This window comes from Anomaloglossus baeobatrachus, chromosome 8 (assembly GCF_048569485.1).
Source record: "Anomaloglossus baeobatrachus isolate aAnoBae1 chromosome 8, aAnoBae1.hap1, whole genome shotgun sequence".
NCBI classification, from domain to species: domain Eukaryota; kingdom Metazoa; phylum Chordata; class Amphibia; order Anura; family Aromobatidae; genus Anomaloglossus; species Anomaloglossus baeobatrachus.
The window spans coordinates 182,605,474-182,622,615 of NC_134360.1; the positions used below are offsets into that span (position 1 = coordinate 182,605,474).

The 17,142-nt window shown below is 50.0% G+C and overlaps 1 protein-coding gene across 5 annotated transcripts in view; it reads left to right on the forward strand.

The window, feature by feature from the left end:
- The window catches only part of AGL (amylo-alpha-1,6-glucosidase and 4-alpha-glucanotransferase), a 209,283-nt gene that overhangs the window by 44,627 nt on the left and 147,514 nt on the right, over positions 1–17,142 (forward strand). For 2 of the 5 annotated variants that reach the window (XM_075322277.1, XM_075322278.1), the window contains exons 1-2: positions 14,452–14,568; positions 14,957–15,106. In XM_075322277.1, the coding sequence (XP_075178392.1) occupies positions 15,025–15,106 (82 nt within the window). In that variant the 5' untranslated portion in view covers positions 14,452–14,568; positions 14,957–15,024. Of the gene's footprint in view, positions 1–14,451; positions 14,569–14,662; positions 14,872–14,956; positions 15,107–17,142 lie in introns of those variants that run through there. The other 3 variants (XM_075322279.1, XM_075322281.1, XM_075322280.1) reach the window with 2 other exon arrangements.

A 17,142-nucleotide genomic window follows, 5' to 3' on the forward strand; every position in this document is an offset into this window, starting at 1 on the left:
GAAAAAATGGCCTTCCGTGCTACTACTCCTACAATCCCTTGGCAGGCTCACAGTCTGATGGGCACTCTGTCAGTGCCATCTACACTATGCAACAACAAACCCTCATAAGGCCACATCAGTGGAAAACTATGATTCTTGTAATGCAAGAAAAAAAACATTAGTTTTGTAGGATGCAGAAAAGGCGCTATAAATGTTAAGATGTATTCATTATTTTTTCGGAGTTGCTTTAGCTATGGTGAGCAAGTGGCCTTCATTAGGTCCACGATTGCCACTAGAACCATCAGCGCCTCATTGTAGGGGCTACTACTGGGACATCAGAGTGAGCCAAAGTCCTGCAATTATCCACCTGTTCAGCTGCCCATTGGCAGTGAGCTAATCAAACGCCAATTAAGTGCGCAGCGGCATAGCATTAATCTAATATATAAAGCTGAGTGTATGTGTATCTGGTAAAGGAATCCGCACCGTCACATTTACAATCATGAAATTTTGCACAGACACCCCTCTGGGAACGTCATAAAATAGACTATATTTTGACAGGAAAATTTAACCCTGCGCCTTACAGTTACTTTCCAAAAACTCTGCCTCCTTTAAAGTCAATAGAGCTGGGAGCTAGAGGTAAATAATAAAAGCTCTGATTGGTTGCTATAGGCAACAACAGGCATTCTTAGTAAAATTAGTAAAGGAAGCTTATGTGTGAGGTAATATGATTTCTGTGAAGTGACGGACACAGATAGAGACAGATAGACATAGGCGCAGACAGACATAGGCACAGACAGACATAGGCACAGACAGAGACAGATGGGGAAAAAGACAGACAGGGAAAGAGGCAGACAGGGAAAGAGGCAGACAGACAGGGAAAGAGGCGGACAGACAGGGAAAGAGGCGGACAGACAGGGAAAGAGGCGGACAGACAGGGAAAGAGGCGGACAGACAGTGAAAGAGGCGGACAGACAGGGAAAGAGGCGGACAGACAGGGAAAGATGCGGACAGACGGAAAGAGGCGGACAGGGAAAGAGACAGACACACAGAGACAGACCGAGAGAGAGACAGAGAGACAGACATAGACACAGAGACAGATAGACAAGAGACAGACAGAGAGACAAAAAAATACAGAGAAAACAGGGAAAGAGACAGAGAGAGACAGACAGACAAACAGATACAGAGACAGACAGACAGAGACTGGGAGAGAGGGAGAGAGACAGATACTATCCTGGGCAACGCCAGGTACTACAGCTAGTTACTATATATTGTTACCATTTTATCATCGCTATTGTCGTGGGCGGTGGGGACGCGCTCGCCACGCTCGGGTTCGGGGCTTCTGCTGCTGCTGCTCGGTGGCTCGAGCTGTGGACCAGACCTGGGGACTCGAGCAGCGCTCCTCACCCGTGAGTGAAAAGGGGGTGGTTTGGTTAGGGAGATTGTTCGTGACGCCACCCACGGGTCGTGGTGATAATGGCACCACCTCTGCTGGTAACGGGGATCCCGGGTTAGATGGTAGGGGGCAGCTGAGATGTTGTCCCCTTCGTGGGCAGGGGTTGGTGATCCCGGGCCCGATGGTGTAACAGGGAGGCCGGATGGCTGGGGTGCACATTCGGATTTGACTATTGACGGCGGCTCCAAGCCTGGTCGGGGTCCGATGGCCCTGCCTGTGTGCTTAGCTTCACTCCGTTCCCCGGTCCAGTACCGGCGGGCCGACGCCCGATCCCGGTCCTTATGGCTCTGCGGAGTTCCACTAACTCCTGCAGACGGCCACCACCGTCTGCCAACCTTTCTGTTAGTGTCTGGACTGCAACCCAGACACCCAAGTGTTCACTCCTCTCACTTTCACCTCCAAACTCTAACTGACACTTTTCCCGCCTCCAGGCCTGTGTACTCCTCGGTGGGTGGGGCCAACCACCTGGCTCCGCCCCACCTGGTGTGGACATCAGACTCTGGAGGGAGGTAACAAGGGTTTTGTGTTTGGCTGCTGTAACTGCCTAGGGTGGGGGTGTGTGTGTCGGTATGTCTGTGACTACCTGGCTAGTCCAGGGCGTCACATTCCCCCTTAGTAAAATGCAGACCGTCCGCGGGCTGCCCGTCCATCACCGGTTTTATTTTTGTTCAAAAACTGTAAAAATATAAATAACAGGTAAAACGGAAAACATTTAAAACACAAGCATTTCTTTTCAGGTCACTTTAAACGTTGCAAATATAAACATTTTTAATACTGACAGACGGATGTCTTCTGCTCTCCCACCCAAGCAACCTAGCCCTGATGCTGCCCCTAAGAAGTGGGCAGCACCCCTTGACCCCAGTCCAGGTTCAGGCTGCCCGAACGGGTACGGTAACTCGCACCCGACTGTCACTTCAGGGGACCCCACGTCCAAGGGGGACCCCTGTCCCCCACCGGTCCTGGTGGTGGCCGGGCCCCAGCCTTCTCTGCTGCGGGCCCTTCCTCCAATCTGCCTCTCCGGAGGCGGCAACGGTATCCATCCCACAACACTATTTACAGGCCCACAAGTTCGTGGGTGTCCTGCCAGTTCTCGGCCATGTCCATGAGCAGTTCCTCATGCATACAGTAAAACACATAGGGTCCCTCCGGGAACAACTTGCCGGCAACGGCCGGGATAATCACGTAGATAATCAGATGAAGCTTCGGTTGGATTATTTTTCATTCATTCAAACTGCTGAGGGTCCCAACGGGGACAACTTGGCTGCAACGGAGGACCGCTGCCACTATTGCTCACTCTCGTACTCCTCACCCGGCTCCAGGTGAAGAAATACGGGTTCCAGCCCCTCCAGCGCACGGCAGGCGCGATGGGGAAGGGCTGCCCGGCATCCATTATTTCCGCTCCAAGGGATGTAAGTGGCCTCCATGTCATACAGGCCGAAGATTCCCTCCTCCTCCGAGACAGGCTCCGTGTCTGCCCCCGAGCCGCTGTCATCTGGCTCCAGGGGGCTAATGATGGGACCCGGCAGGACAGCAATGGTTTCTAACTGAGCCCAGACTTGTAGTTCCTCAGTGGCAAGCGATCCGTCATCGGTCTGCGTACGGAGACCCGCCATCAGTTCTTCTATGTCAACCGCTCCAGCTATTGATTGGCTGGCGTCCTCTCGGGCCTCCGGGCCCTGGCGGGGCAGCACGGACTCCGCCACCTCCATCGGGGACGGCGGCCTGAGCGGGGCTGTGCGGGCGGCCAGCACAGGCGATGGGGCGGGCCCTGCTGGGGCCAGGGGTAGACCGAGTCCTTCAGCCGCAGCGGCCGCTCCCTCAGGGACACAAGGGCGTGGGTCACTCACCAGCTCCTCTAGCATGGCCTCTATTTCATGCGCCCGCACGACCGCAGCCAGCTCCTCCATCTCAGCCGTCCAGCGATCCAGCAGGTCCCGTACTTGGGCCCGGTTACGACAGTACAGCATCATTACTTGGGTTTTCAGCCACGCCGCTGTCCTGGGGGCAGGCTCCGGAGACTCCGGCCTCTCAGGTGGTGTGGACATGTTGCAAGCTGCTTCCAGGAACCGGGTATGTTGCAGAGTCCTGGCGTCCCCGCTTTTCAAGCCCTCGGCTACATTAGGCAGACTTTCACCCGTTCCCCCTTGGTTCTTTCTAGCACTTCCGCTTGTTGGGGGCAGGGCTTCGCTTTCGCGCCTTCCCTGCTCAGGGAAGACTCTCGAGCGGGAGATTTTCGCGCCAAAGATGGCGGCGCTTTCAATTTTTCGGTCGGACGCCACCGGCGGAGATTGCAAGGCGCACTTCTACTGGTAAGTAGATCGGTTCTATCCTGTTCGTAGACGCCAAGTTGTTGCGCGCGGAGGGGACGCGCTCGCCACGCTCGGGTCCGGGGCTTCTGCTGCTGCTGCTCGGTGGCTCGAGCGGTGGACTGAACCCGGGGACTCGAGCAGCGCTCCTCACCCGTGAGTGAAAAAGGGGTGGTTTGGTTAGGGAGATTGTTCGTGACGCCACCCACGGGTCGTGGTGATAATGGCACCACCGCTGCTGGTAACGGGGATTCCGGGAGAGATGGTAGGGTGCAGCTGAGATGTTGTCCCCTCCGTGGGCAGGGGTTGGTGATCCCGGGGCCCGATGGTGTAACAGGGAGGCCGGATGGCTGGGGTGCAGGGTGCAGGGGCAGCGCGGTGCCGGGTGGCTCTGGTGTACTCACTCAGATAATCAATGACAGAGTCTCTGGTAAACCAAATGGCTGGATGAACGGGTCCCACAGCCGGCTGCAGTGTTGTTGTGCTCTCCCCGGACGGCTGATGGTGGCTGTCTTTCCCTGCACCTTTTAGAATGTTCTTGACTCCTGTGGTTGCCCACCGGTAGTCCACTCCCCGGCGTATAGGTGCCGTAGGAGCCCGCTTTGCCCGCAGGCGCTGGCCCTTGGATCTCTAGCCTGTGGCGGTGGCTGTATATGCTCTCTGGGTGGACGGTTGCCTTCAATCGGGACTTGGTAGTTGGGAAACCCCTGGGGTTCCTGTCACATTCGGATTTGACTATTGACGGCGGCTCCAAGCCTGGTTGGGGTCCGATGGCCCTGCATGTGTGCTTAGCTTTACTCCGTTCCCCGGTCCAGTACCGGCGGGCCGACGCCCGACCCCGGTCCTTATGGCTCTGCGGAGTTCCACTAACTCCTGCAGACGGCCACCACTGTCTGCCAACCTTTCTGTTAGTGTCTGGGCTCCAACCCAGACACCCAAGTGTTCACTCCTCTCACTTTCACCTCCAAACTCTAACTGACACTTTTCCCGCCTCCAGGCCTGTGTACTCCTCGGTGGGTGGGGCCAACCACCTGGCTCCGCCCCACCTGGTGTGCACATCAGACTCTGGAAGGAGGCAACAAGGGTTTTGTGGTTGGCTGCTGTAACTGCCTAGGGTGGGGTTGTGTGTGTCGGTATGTCTGTGACTACCTGGCTAGTCCAGGGCGTCACACTATCACTGCACTCATTTTTCTTGTTGACTCTGTAAAAGGGATGGTATTTGCTACCAGAGGCAGAGTCAATATATTTGATTCACTGTTTGGTTCTGTGCCTAGTGTTTATATTCTTGGCATTATTGTTAGTATTATATCTATTCCACTTCATACAAGGCTTTCTGATGTTTTCCATTACACATTACTGGAAAGTACTATATTGAGTTATTCCCAGAGACAATGTGACTTAATGGGAATCTATCACCAGGATTTTGCTCCCCATCTGAGAAGAGCATGATGTGCTGATTCCAGAAATGTATCTCTTGCTGGGCTGCTTGCTGCAGTTTTGATTCAAATCTGTCTCACCTTCTGCAGATCTACCAGTTCTCTGAATGCTGAGCTCTGTATAACCCCTCCCACACCCCTGACTAGCATCTTTCTGTGTACACTGGGCATATAAACCATAGGACAAAAAACACACATTAAAACTTAACCTTTAATCAGTATATTTAAAAGGTATAGAACAAAATTACCAATCAAACCAACTAAAGTAGTGAAATGGGAGGGATAAATAACACCAACAAATAGGGTGGGGCAACACTGACCCTAATGAGCCCTTAGTGTGTCCCTACCTGGCAATGGAGGGTATGACGCCTTAGGGTTGTGGTGCCCCCATTTATCGACGGGAAAGCTTAAAAAATCCCTGATACACCCTTCAATACACAAATATTATTTAAAAATAAGACTAATACTGGCAAAGCAATAATATGCCATCCATAATGAATCAGTCACTCATCTGGCATGGAGGTCCAACAGTCAAGGTCTTCATCAAAAACATCGTCCCGACGCGTTTCCCCCTGTTGGATCCACAGGGTCCTCTCTGAACGTGGGAAACCCATCGGGACGACATTTTTGATGAGGTATGGGATAATAATGCCGACATTCGGAGTACGGGATAATGACGCTGACACTTGGCTCTTTTCCTCAGCACCTAGCTTTCCTTTGTTCTGATATCCATCTTATCCTTGGCACCCAGCTTTCCCATGCTCTGCTATACATTTTTCCCTCTGCACCTAGCTTTTCCATATCAGAGCATGGTTGAGCCTTATGCTGAGGGAAAGAGCCTTTTTCCCTCAGCACAAAACTTTCCCATCCCATGTTGTATCTTTGTCCCCCTCATATATAGCTCTCCAAATACTATAATGGCTCCCACATAGCCTTCCATATAGTATAAAGGGTACCACATAGCCCTTCAGATATTAGAATGCACCCCCATAGTCCTCCATGTATTATAATGCATTTCCCATAGTCCTCCATGTATAAAGTAGACCTCATCGCCCTCCAATTATTATAATGCAACTCCCATAGTCCTTCATGTATTATAATTCACCCCATAGTTCTCCATATATTATAATGCACCCCATAGTACTCCATATATTATAATGCACTACATAGTCCTCCATATATTATAATGCAGCCCCCATAGCCCTGAATGTATTATAATGCATCCCCATAGTCCACCATGTTTTATAATGCACCCCCATAGTCCATGTATAAGGTAGCCACCATAGTCCTTTCATATATTATAATGCAGCCCTACAGACCTTCATATTGTATTATGCAGCCCCATAGTCCTTCATGTATAATGTACCCCTATAGTCCATGTATAAGGTGTCCTTCATATTGCATTATGCACTCCCATAGACCTCCATGTATAATACACCCCTATAGCCCATGTATAAGGTGTCCTTCATATTGTATTATGCAGCTCCATAGACCTCCATGTATAATGGACCCCTCTAGTGTATGTATAATGCACCCCTATAGTCATGTATAAGGTATCCTTCATATTGCATTATGCAGCCCATACTCCTCCATATATAATGCACCCCTACAGTCTATGTATAAGGGGTCCTTCATGTTGTATTATGCAGCCCCCATAGACCTCCATGTATCATGCAGCCCCATAGACCTCCATGTATAATGCAGCCCTATAGACCTCCATGTATAATGCAGCCCCATAGACCTCCATGTATGATGCAGCCCTATTGGCCTCTATGTATAATGCAGCCCCATAGACCTCTGGCCACCATGTACTCACTGATTAAAAAAAACAAACAACAAGTCCTCTCCTCGTTTCGCCGCTGCTCCAGTCAGAGCGTCCTCTGGTCCTGCGCTCTGTGCTCTAAGCACAACAGTCGCACAGGAGTGATGTCACCGCGTTCGGCTGAGATATTGAGCTCAGGCAAGGGGCAGACTGATAAAGCATGGAGCGGAGCGCGCCGCACGATGCTTCATCATTGCTGTGTGCGATGACGGGTGAGGGGGGCCCGGTACCGCCGCCGCTGACACTGGGCCCCCCTGACTCACGGGCCATATAGAAGCCGCGTGGTCTACCACAGAACAGTGCAGCTCCTCTCTCACAGAGAGGCGCCAGCCGCTGATCTGCAGGGCGGGTGTCAGGCTGTTAACCTGCCGGGCCCGGTTGCGATGGCAACCTCTGCGACTGCAGTTGTTATGCCCCTGCTCGGTGCTTGAAACGAGCAGGTAGGATGGGCTCAACTCAAATACCAAGTATAATGAAAGTCAATGGGTAACTCAAGCATTTTTCTGAAAGACTCTACTGGAATAATGCTCCAGTTTCCCACTGACTTCCATTATACTTGGTACTGAAAAAGAGCCCACCCACCTGCTCTTTTCAAGTACCGAGCATCTTAGTGCTCGCCCTTCACTAGTGCCAAGTAAGTAGCCACCATGACTGATAATGGCCACTGGCATTGTAACTTTGTAGCTTTTTTTCACAAAAATTGTGTGAAATGGTGCCCTCTGAGGAAACCACGTCGTCCTGGCATGTTGGTGGGGAATCAGTAGATTTAGAGCTGTAAGTAGGTTGTAATCCACCATCAGTTTTGCTTCAGGTTTCATTTTTTGCCTTTTTCAGCATATTTTGTTTCTACCTGTTTTTTATCGGCGATGTCAGCATTGGGAATCTGGTTACTCCTGAGACTGCAACCAGTCAGCAACCATCTTCCTCATTCAGTCATCTGTCATCTTAACTGTCCGAGGATCGTCTGAGAGAAGTGGTGGTCTCCAGAGCTCACGGGTAGATATCAGGGCACCCACTGAAGCGAACTTCTGCTGGTTCAGCTGGACCTTAGATAAAGTTTTGTTCTGGACCTAAACTTGACCTGAACCCCATTGGAAGTCACTGATTGGGCAGATTGAGTCTCTTCCCACATTCAGCCAGCCATAAACAGATCACTTCCGGATGGAGGAGGGATGACAGGGTTTTTTTTTTCTTGTACACACTTCATCCGCCGAAAACTCTGTTGTTACCCTGAGTGCGAGCCATTCAAACACTGCGTGCGGCTCACACTGAGCTGAGCACTGTGATTCCCGAGCACTGAGCTTCCGGAGCACTGAACTTCCCCAGCACTGCTGATCTTTCCGAGCACTGAGCGACTCACACTGAGCTGAGCACTGAGCTTCCCGAGCACTGAGCTTCCCGAGCACTGAGCTTCCCGAGCATTGAGCTTCCCGAGCACTGAGCTTCCCAAGTATTGAGCTTCCTGAGCACTGAGCTTCCCAAGCACTGAGCTTCCCGAGCACTGAGCTTCCCGAGCACTAAGCTTCCCGAGCACTGAGCTTCCCGAGCACTAAGCTTCCCGAGCACTGAGCTTCCCAATCATTGAGCTTCCCAATCATTGAGCTTCCCAATCATTGAGCTTCCCGAGCACTGAGCTTCCCAAGCACTGAGCTTCCCGAGCACTGAGCTTCCCGAGCACTGAGCTTCCCGAGCACTGAGCTTCCTGAGCACTGAGCATCCTGGGCACTGAGCATCCCGGGCACTGAGCATCGCGGGCACTGAGCATCCTGGGCACTGAGCTTCCCGAGCATTGAGCTTCCTGAGCACTGTGCTTCCCAAGCACTGAGCTTCCCGAGCACTGAGCTTTCTGAGCACTGCTGAGCTTCCCGAGCACTGAGCTTTCTGAGCATTGCTGAGCTTCCCGAGCACTGAGCTTCCCAAGCACTGAGCTTCCCGAGCACTGAGCTTCCCGAGCACAGCGATGCTCGATCAAGTGGTTAGCAAACGAACAGTGCCCAAATGCTGAACATGTACAGTGATTAGTTTTTGGAATGTCCGTGTTTGATACGAACTTTGAACTTTACAGTTCAGGTCCACTCATCTCTACTCACGTGTCATAACAATGTAATGCGAGACACAATGGCAACATCGCTGGTCCGACGCCAGTGCAGTAGTGAGTAGATGATATTTTTATTTTACTAAAGGAGCCACTTCTTTTTCAAAATGCTTACTCGGGTAGTGGACATCCCCTTTAATTTTCAGACTTATAAATAGAAACAATTGGGGCAAATACAACATTTGGTACAATAGTTTCTCTCTCCTCTAATATTGAGAAGTGCTCTGAACTTGCTTAAAAAATACCCTGTCAATGTATCATTAAGCAAAACAAGAATGCCACGGAGACACCATCACATGTTTCTCAATGCTGGCAGGAACCTAGCCAGGTCTTTCACCGGGAAGGAACAACCACGGGAAGGCCAGTGTTCAGTCAAGGAAACCGCCTATACCAAAACATGGTATCCATCCACAGACAGCTGTTTCGGGGTATTTGCCCCTCATCAGTGTGGAGTAGGAAACTGGCTAGTGGGAGCATTGCCTAGTAGAAGATTACAAAGGTAAGGATGATTGACCTCAGGGAGATCAACATCCAACACCGCGGAGACACCATCACGTGTTTCTCAACGCAGTGACACTAGAACAGTGATGGCGAACCTTTGTCACGCGTGCCAAACAGGGCACGCAGAGCCATTTGTGCTGGCACGCGCGCTGTCGCCACACTGCGCCAGTTTGATCTGCTGGTGTGGTCGCGCCGGCAGCTCAAACTGGTGTTTAGCAGAGGAGACATTTCTCCTCGCTCTGACACGCCTCCTCTCCTGGGCTGCAGGCCTGTTGCCTAGGAGACGGAGGAGCGTCAGTAGGCGGCGCCGGTGTCTTGTGGCCGCGCGGGAACTGAAGTGACTGAGGACGCAGCAGTAGAGGAGTGGGGGCCAGAAGGTGAGTTTTTTTTTAATTTTTAGCCTCTGTGCGGCTGTGCCAAGATGTGGGTGGGACAGAGCCTGCACGGGGGAAACATGCAGCGCACGGGGGACACATGGGGAGCACGGGGGAAACATGCAGCGCACAGGGGAAACATGGAGCGCACGGGGGAAACATGGAGCGCACGGGGACAGAGTCAGCACGGGGGAAACATGGAGCGCACGGGGGAAACATGGGAGCACGGGGGAAACATGGAGCGCACAGGGGAAACATGGAGCGCACAGGGGAAACATGGAGCGCACAGGGGAAACATAGAGCGCACAGGGGAAACATGGAGCGCACGGGGACAGAGCCAGCACGGGGGAAACATGGGGAGCACGGGGGAAACATGGGGAGCACGGGGGACAGAGCTAGCACGGGGGGAACATGGGAGCATGGGGCATATACAAACAGAGCACGGGGCAAACTGAGCACGGGGAAAACATGGAGAGCACGGGGAAAACATGGCTGCAAAGATGGAGAGAAACGTGCAAAGATGGGGGAAACATGGCTGCAAAGATGGGGGATACATGGCTGCAAAGATGGGGGAAACATGGCTGCAAAGATGGGGGAAACATGGCTGCAAGGATGGGGGTAAACATGACTGTAAGCATGGGTGGAAACATGACTGCAAGGATGGGGGAAATCATGCCAGGATGGGGTACATTTAGCAGGAAGGGAAACATGCCAGGAAGGGGTACATTTACCAGTATGGGGGTACATTTACCAGTATGGGGGATACATTTACCAGTATGGGAGATACATTTGCCAGTATGGGGGATACATTTACCAGTAAGGGGGATACATTTACCAGAATGGGGGGAAACATGCCAGGATGGGGGTACATGAACATGCCAGGATGAGGAAAAATGCCAGGATGGGGAACATTTATCAGGAAGGGTGACATTTATCAGGATGGGGTACATTTACCAGGATAAGGGAACATGCCTGGATGAGGTACATTTACCAGGATGGGGTCATTTAACAGCATGGGGGAACATGCCAGGATGGGATACATTTACAATGATGGGGTACATTTACCAGGATGGGGTACATTTACCAGGATGGGGCCATGATGTGGACAAATATACCAGAATGTAGGAAATATATATCAGGATGGGGGACATGTTTACCAGGAAGTGGCCAGGAAGGGGACATAACTACACAATGAAAGGGGAGGGGAGCCACTCGTACGTCTTTATGGGATTTCAAGATGTTCAGACTTTGAAATGTAGATGTGGATTACAGGGTGACATCTGATTGCATTCCATGCTAAAATCTCTGTCTAATATGCTGCAATTTATTTCCAGAAAGATCAATCCAACTGCTGTGTCTGGAAAGGGCAGGGGCTCAGCTTCCATGTGTGGTAAGCACCCATGAGCGTGATGCCCCCTGCTGAAGAGAAGAGAAGACTTCAAAGGTAAGGTTAAAATCAATTATTTACATAATAGGATTGGTTGGCACTTCGGAAAAAAAAATGGGTTTAGAACTACAGTTTGGGCACTCGGCCTGTAAAAGGTTCGCCATGACTGGCCTAGAACAAGACCCCATGGGAAAATATGCAAAACAAGAATGCCGCGGAGACTCCACACTGATGAGGGGCAAATACCCCGAAACAGCTGTCTGTGGATGGATACCATGTTTTGGTATAGGCGGTTTCCTTGACTGGAGACTGCCCTTCCTGTGGTTGTTCCTTCCCGGTGAAAGACCTGGCTAGTTTCCTGCCAGCGTTGAGAAACATGTGATGGTGTCTCCGCGGCATTCTTGTTTTGCATATTTTCCCAGGGGGCCTTGTTCTAGTGTCACTGCATTGAGAAAGACGTGATGGTGTCTCCGCGGTGTTGGATGTTGATCTCCCTGAGGTCAATCATCCTTACCTATGTAATGTATCATTAAGGGCACAGTCACATTGGTGTATGACTCACCCGAGTGCAATGAGAGAAAATCTGCCGCAGACATTTCTGTATCAAAAACATGTCTCCTCAGGAAGACTCTGCATAAAAGTACCGTACATTTTTTTGTGCCTTTTAAATGTCTTTTTTTATTTTTTAGACTTTTTCCCATTTATTTAACTGAGTGAAAAATGCTGCAAAATCCCTGAAAGAATTAATTTGTTGCTAATATGGAACTGCTTCAAATCTGCAAGGAAAAAAGCGTGATATGATACATGAGAGTATCTCATTCTTTTTGCTGGAACAGTAAATTACTGTGGTTTTTTGGGGGGGACGTGGAGTTGTAAAATGTGGCCAAAAAAGTGATGTGAGAACAAGCCCAAATACAGGAAAAAAATGTAAAAATAGAAGAGATCTGTTATATATTCATAGTCCATTTATAGTTTTAGACTATGTTCACTGCTGCTGCAGTGTATTTTTTTTTGGGGGGGGGCGTTTGCTGCCGTTTTTAATAATAATAATAATAATAATAATAATAATCTTTATTTCTGTAGCGCCAACATATTCCGCAGCGCTTTACAATTCAGGAGGATCATATACAAACAAGTAACAGTTTTAGAAAATACAATAACTAGAGAGAAAAAAAGAGACAACCTTGCTCGTGAGAGCTTACAATCTACAATGAGATGGGGGGGACAAGGTACAAGTGCTTATTTACAATGGCAGTCCAGCCAGCTCAAGGAAATGGGGGATAGATAATTGGCTTCCTGGACCAGTTGGCCAGAGCCTTGAGATGCATTTGGATGCCATGGAGTTTGACGTGGGGTTATATTCTGAGAAGTTGTGGAGGGACTATGTGAATTTAGTGTGATAGGCCACTCTAGGGAGTGTGATAGGCCACTCTAAAAAGATGCGTTTTCAGGGTGCGTCTGAAGCTGAGTAAGTTGTGATTCGTCCTAACTTGGGGTAAAGCGTTCCAGAGGATTGGTGCAGCTCGGGAGAAGTCTTGGATCCGGGAGTGGGAGGTTCGGATTAGTGTGGATGTTAGTCAAAAGTCATTTGCAGAGCATAGAGAATGGGTGGGGTGATAGACAGAGAGGAGGGTGGAGATGTAGGGGGGAGGGTTAAGGCTATGTGCGCACTTTGCGTCGAGGTAGTTGCAGTTCAAAAAGCATCCTCTGGCAGAAAGGACAATGCTTTTGGTTTTAAAAATGCATGTAAAACGCAACGAAAGTAGCCTATGCGCACCTTGCGGTTTTCATGAGTTTTTAGTGCTTTTCCGGTGCTTTTAGAAACGCTGCAGTTTTGTATTAAATTGGATGGATGGGAAATGCAGCCAAAATGGCAAAAACAATTGACATGTTGCTTCTTTAAACGCTGTTTTTGCCCAAAATTATGCAAATTAAACGCAGCGTTTTGAACAGCAAAGTGCGCACAAGAAAGCTCAATGTCCCATTGACTTTGCTTGAAAAGCATAACGCAAGCATTTTGGCATGAAAACACTGCAGTTGAAAAAGCAGTGGAAAAGCAGCTAAAAAAAGCAAAGTGCGCACATAGCCTTAGGGGTACTTTGCTTGCAGCGACATCGCTACTGCAATATCATCGGGGTCAAATCGAAAGTGACGCACAGCTGGCGCCGGTAACGACGTTGCAACGTGTAAAGCCTAGATGCGCCGATAAACAATCGCAAAAGCGTCGAAAATCGGTGATCTGTGTGGTGTCGGACATTTTCATAATGTCGCACCAATAGGAGATACGTTCCTGCGGCAGCACACATCGCTGTGGGTGAAGCCGCAGGAGCGAGGAACATCTCCTTACCTGCCTCCACCGGCAATGCGGAAGGAAGGAGGTGGGTGGGATGTTTACGTCCCGCTCATCTCCGCCCCTCCGCTTCTATTGGCCGCCTGCCGTGTGACGTCGCAGTGACGCCGCACGACCCGCTCCCTTAGGAAGGCCAGAGCGACGTCGCAGGGCAGGTGAGTGCATGTGAAGCTGCCGTAGCGATAATGTTCGCTACGGCAGCTATCACAAGATATCGCATGTGCGACGGGGGCGGGGACTATCGTGCTCGGCATCGCTAGCCGATGCTAGCGATTTCGCAACGTGCAAAGTACCCCTTAAGAGTTTTGTTTTGGTAAAAATGATATTCTCATATAATAGTTTTTTCAATTTAAGAAGAAAAAAAACGCATCCCAGCTGCAATGTGTGAATATACACGGATGTGAATGAGGTTAGCTCATCGCAAAATCGCATGGAAAATCATCGCTGATGGATTATCTTATAATTGTATCAGGATACATACTGCTGTAATGGTAGAATGATTTTTCTTCTCCCAGGAAACAATAGCCGGCATCACACACTGCATTATTTTCCAGCACTGGCTGGGGTCATTGACTGTTGTGATTAGTTTTGCACAGCTGATGCAGACAGTGAATGGCCAGCTCTGTGCCCGGGGATATTTACCATGGATGCCCTGGGAGGTGTGAGCTGGGTGTGATATCCTAGCACAGAGGGGGCCGGGCCCAGACGCTGGGTCCATGCCCAGAGGAGGAGGCTGAGGTGTCAGGACACTGGGAGGCCCCTGCTCTTTGCACTGTCCTGACTCTCCTCCCTGCACGTCCTGCATTCTGTCTGAGCCTCAGGGACATTTAGAGGGTCTTTGAAGGGGGAGTACGGTGAGGAGGAGGTGAGATGCATGTATATTTAGATTGTTTGCTGGATAACAAGGATGGTTTACATGCCAACATGGTGTTATTAGTGCTTCCGCTATTCCTTGGGCACACACAGTCTGACAGCTCCTGTGTGTGGCTGCACACCTTCCACCCTGATCCAGCTCGCAGTGTGGTGTGCCGTTATATCCCCCCCAGTGTGGTGTACCCTGTTATATATCCCCCCGGTGTGGTGTACCCTGTTATATCACCCCGAGCGTGGTGTGCCCTGTTATATCCCTCCCTGATTCTCATTCATAGCTGTGACAGCCTTCAGCAATGTAAGCCTGTGTTCTGCTTTAATGCCAGTGTTACTTTTCTCTATTTTTTGCCTTCAGATTTGATATTATATATATTTTTTTCCAGGGGTCACTTGTACTTCATCGTTACATCTGTCCGTGATCTGACAAGGACACCAGAGCCAGGACGCTACAATGGAGCCCGCTAAGCAGGTCCGGGTTCTGATGCTGAATGATATGGAGAAGTTGGAGAAAAGACTATTTAGGCTCGAACAAGGTAAAACCCGCGACGCTCAATTACTAATGTAATGTAATGTAAGTCCATATAGAAATGTAATGAGGCACTGCTGAAGGAGCAGTGTCCTCATATCCGATCAGCTCCATCCACACTGGATGCAAAGGGGATTTTATTAATATCATGGTAATCTTAGAGATGTCTGCGGACGTCTGTCTGGGGACCCCAGACCTCCGGACAGATCACGGTGCAGAAGGGGAGAACCTAATCTTCCTGTGACCCTGCAGTGTCTAGGGATTGCACTTTAAGCAATTCTGAAATATATCGAATTAGTTCAGCAAAGGACAACCTGAGCATAAAAGGCTGGCACAGTGCAATAATATAACCCCAGGCTCTATTACAACACTCGCAGTGTGGAAAGCAATTGCAAAAGGCAAAACTGCAGAGACCTTCCTTTATGTTTGCAGAAGATTCAGCAGAGGATATGTGACAAAGTTTCAGACTCCAACCTTTGACATAACAAGTAAAGCCTTGCTGATCGGGCTGCTGACTGTCTTTCTAGGTATCTGATATCGGTCTGTCATATCTATCCATCTCATACTGCTGCAGGTAACTCCTATGGTATAGGGAGGATGGAGGCAGACAATATGGGTGCTGGTGACACCAAGCTCTTGCTGATCCCAGCCCCCCATCTGCTGCCTTTGTTTCTATTATCCCACCCTTTGCTGACTCTTTGCACTTACATGTGATAATTGGCTTGTAATCCACTGGACCAGATCTTGAAGCTTTATGGAAAGTAACCTGTTTAGCAAGCCAGGAACAGCTGACCCCAGACCTGAGATTTTAAGTGGACAACAAGTGGTCCCCTCACCCTAAAGGTCCAGTCACACTAAGCAACCTACCAGCGATCCCAACAACGATAGGGATCGCTGGTAAGTTGCTAGGAGGTTGCTGGTGAGATGTCACACTGCGACGCTCCAGCGATCCCACCAGCAACCTGACCTGGCAGGGATCGCTGGAGCGTCGCTACACAAGTTGCTGGTGAGCTCACCAGCAACCAGTGACCAGCCCCCAGCGCCGCGTGGAAGATGCTGCGCTTGGTAACTAAGGTAAATATCGGGTAACCAACCCGATATTTACCTTGGTTACCAGTGCAAGGAGCTACACGTGCAGAGAGCAGGGAGCAGCGCACACTGAGCGCTGGCTCCTTGCTCTCCTAGTTACAGCACACATCGGGTTAATTAACCTGATGTGTGCTGCAGCTAAATGTGCACAGAGCAGGGAGCAGCGCACAATGCTTAGCGCTGGCTCCTTGCTCTCCTAGTTACAGCACACATCGGGTTAATTAACCCGATGTGTGCTGCAGCTACATGTGCACAGAGCAGGAGCCGGCACTGACAGTGAGAGCGGAGGAGGCTGGTATCAAAGGTAAATATCGGGTAACCAAGGACAGGGCTTCTTGGTTACCCGATGTTTACATTGGTTACCAGCCTCTGCAGAAGCCGGCTCCTGCTGCCTGCACATTTAGTTGTTGCTGTCTCGCTGTCACACACAGCGATCTGTGCTTCACAGCAGGACAGCAACAACTAAAAAATGGCCCAGGACATTCAGCAACAACCAACGACCTCACAGCAGGGGCCAGGTTGTTGCTGGATGTCACACACAGCAACATCGCTAGCAACGTCACAAAAGTTGTTCGTTAGCAGCGATGTTGCTTGCGATGTTGCTTAGTGTGACGGGGCCTTAATGCACCTTGATCAGATACCACCACTATGGTAGCATTTCCAGCCTTGCTGAGTCTACCATTGTTGTTTGTTTTACATAAACCTTTTTCATTCAGATTGGCTTTCAATCAGCTGACCATGACACAACAACATTTCAGTAAATTACTTATAGGAAGTAAAATTTGGCTTACAACATTCCTTACTGTGTTAACTTATGATTATAAATTGTATTGAGTATAAGCCATAGACCTGAAGCTGGCCACACATCATCCCACTATCTCCTGACTCCACCATACACAGGCTGCATGGCAGAAGAAATAGGAAGCCACCATCCATTGTGAAGGCCCACCGTAA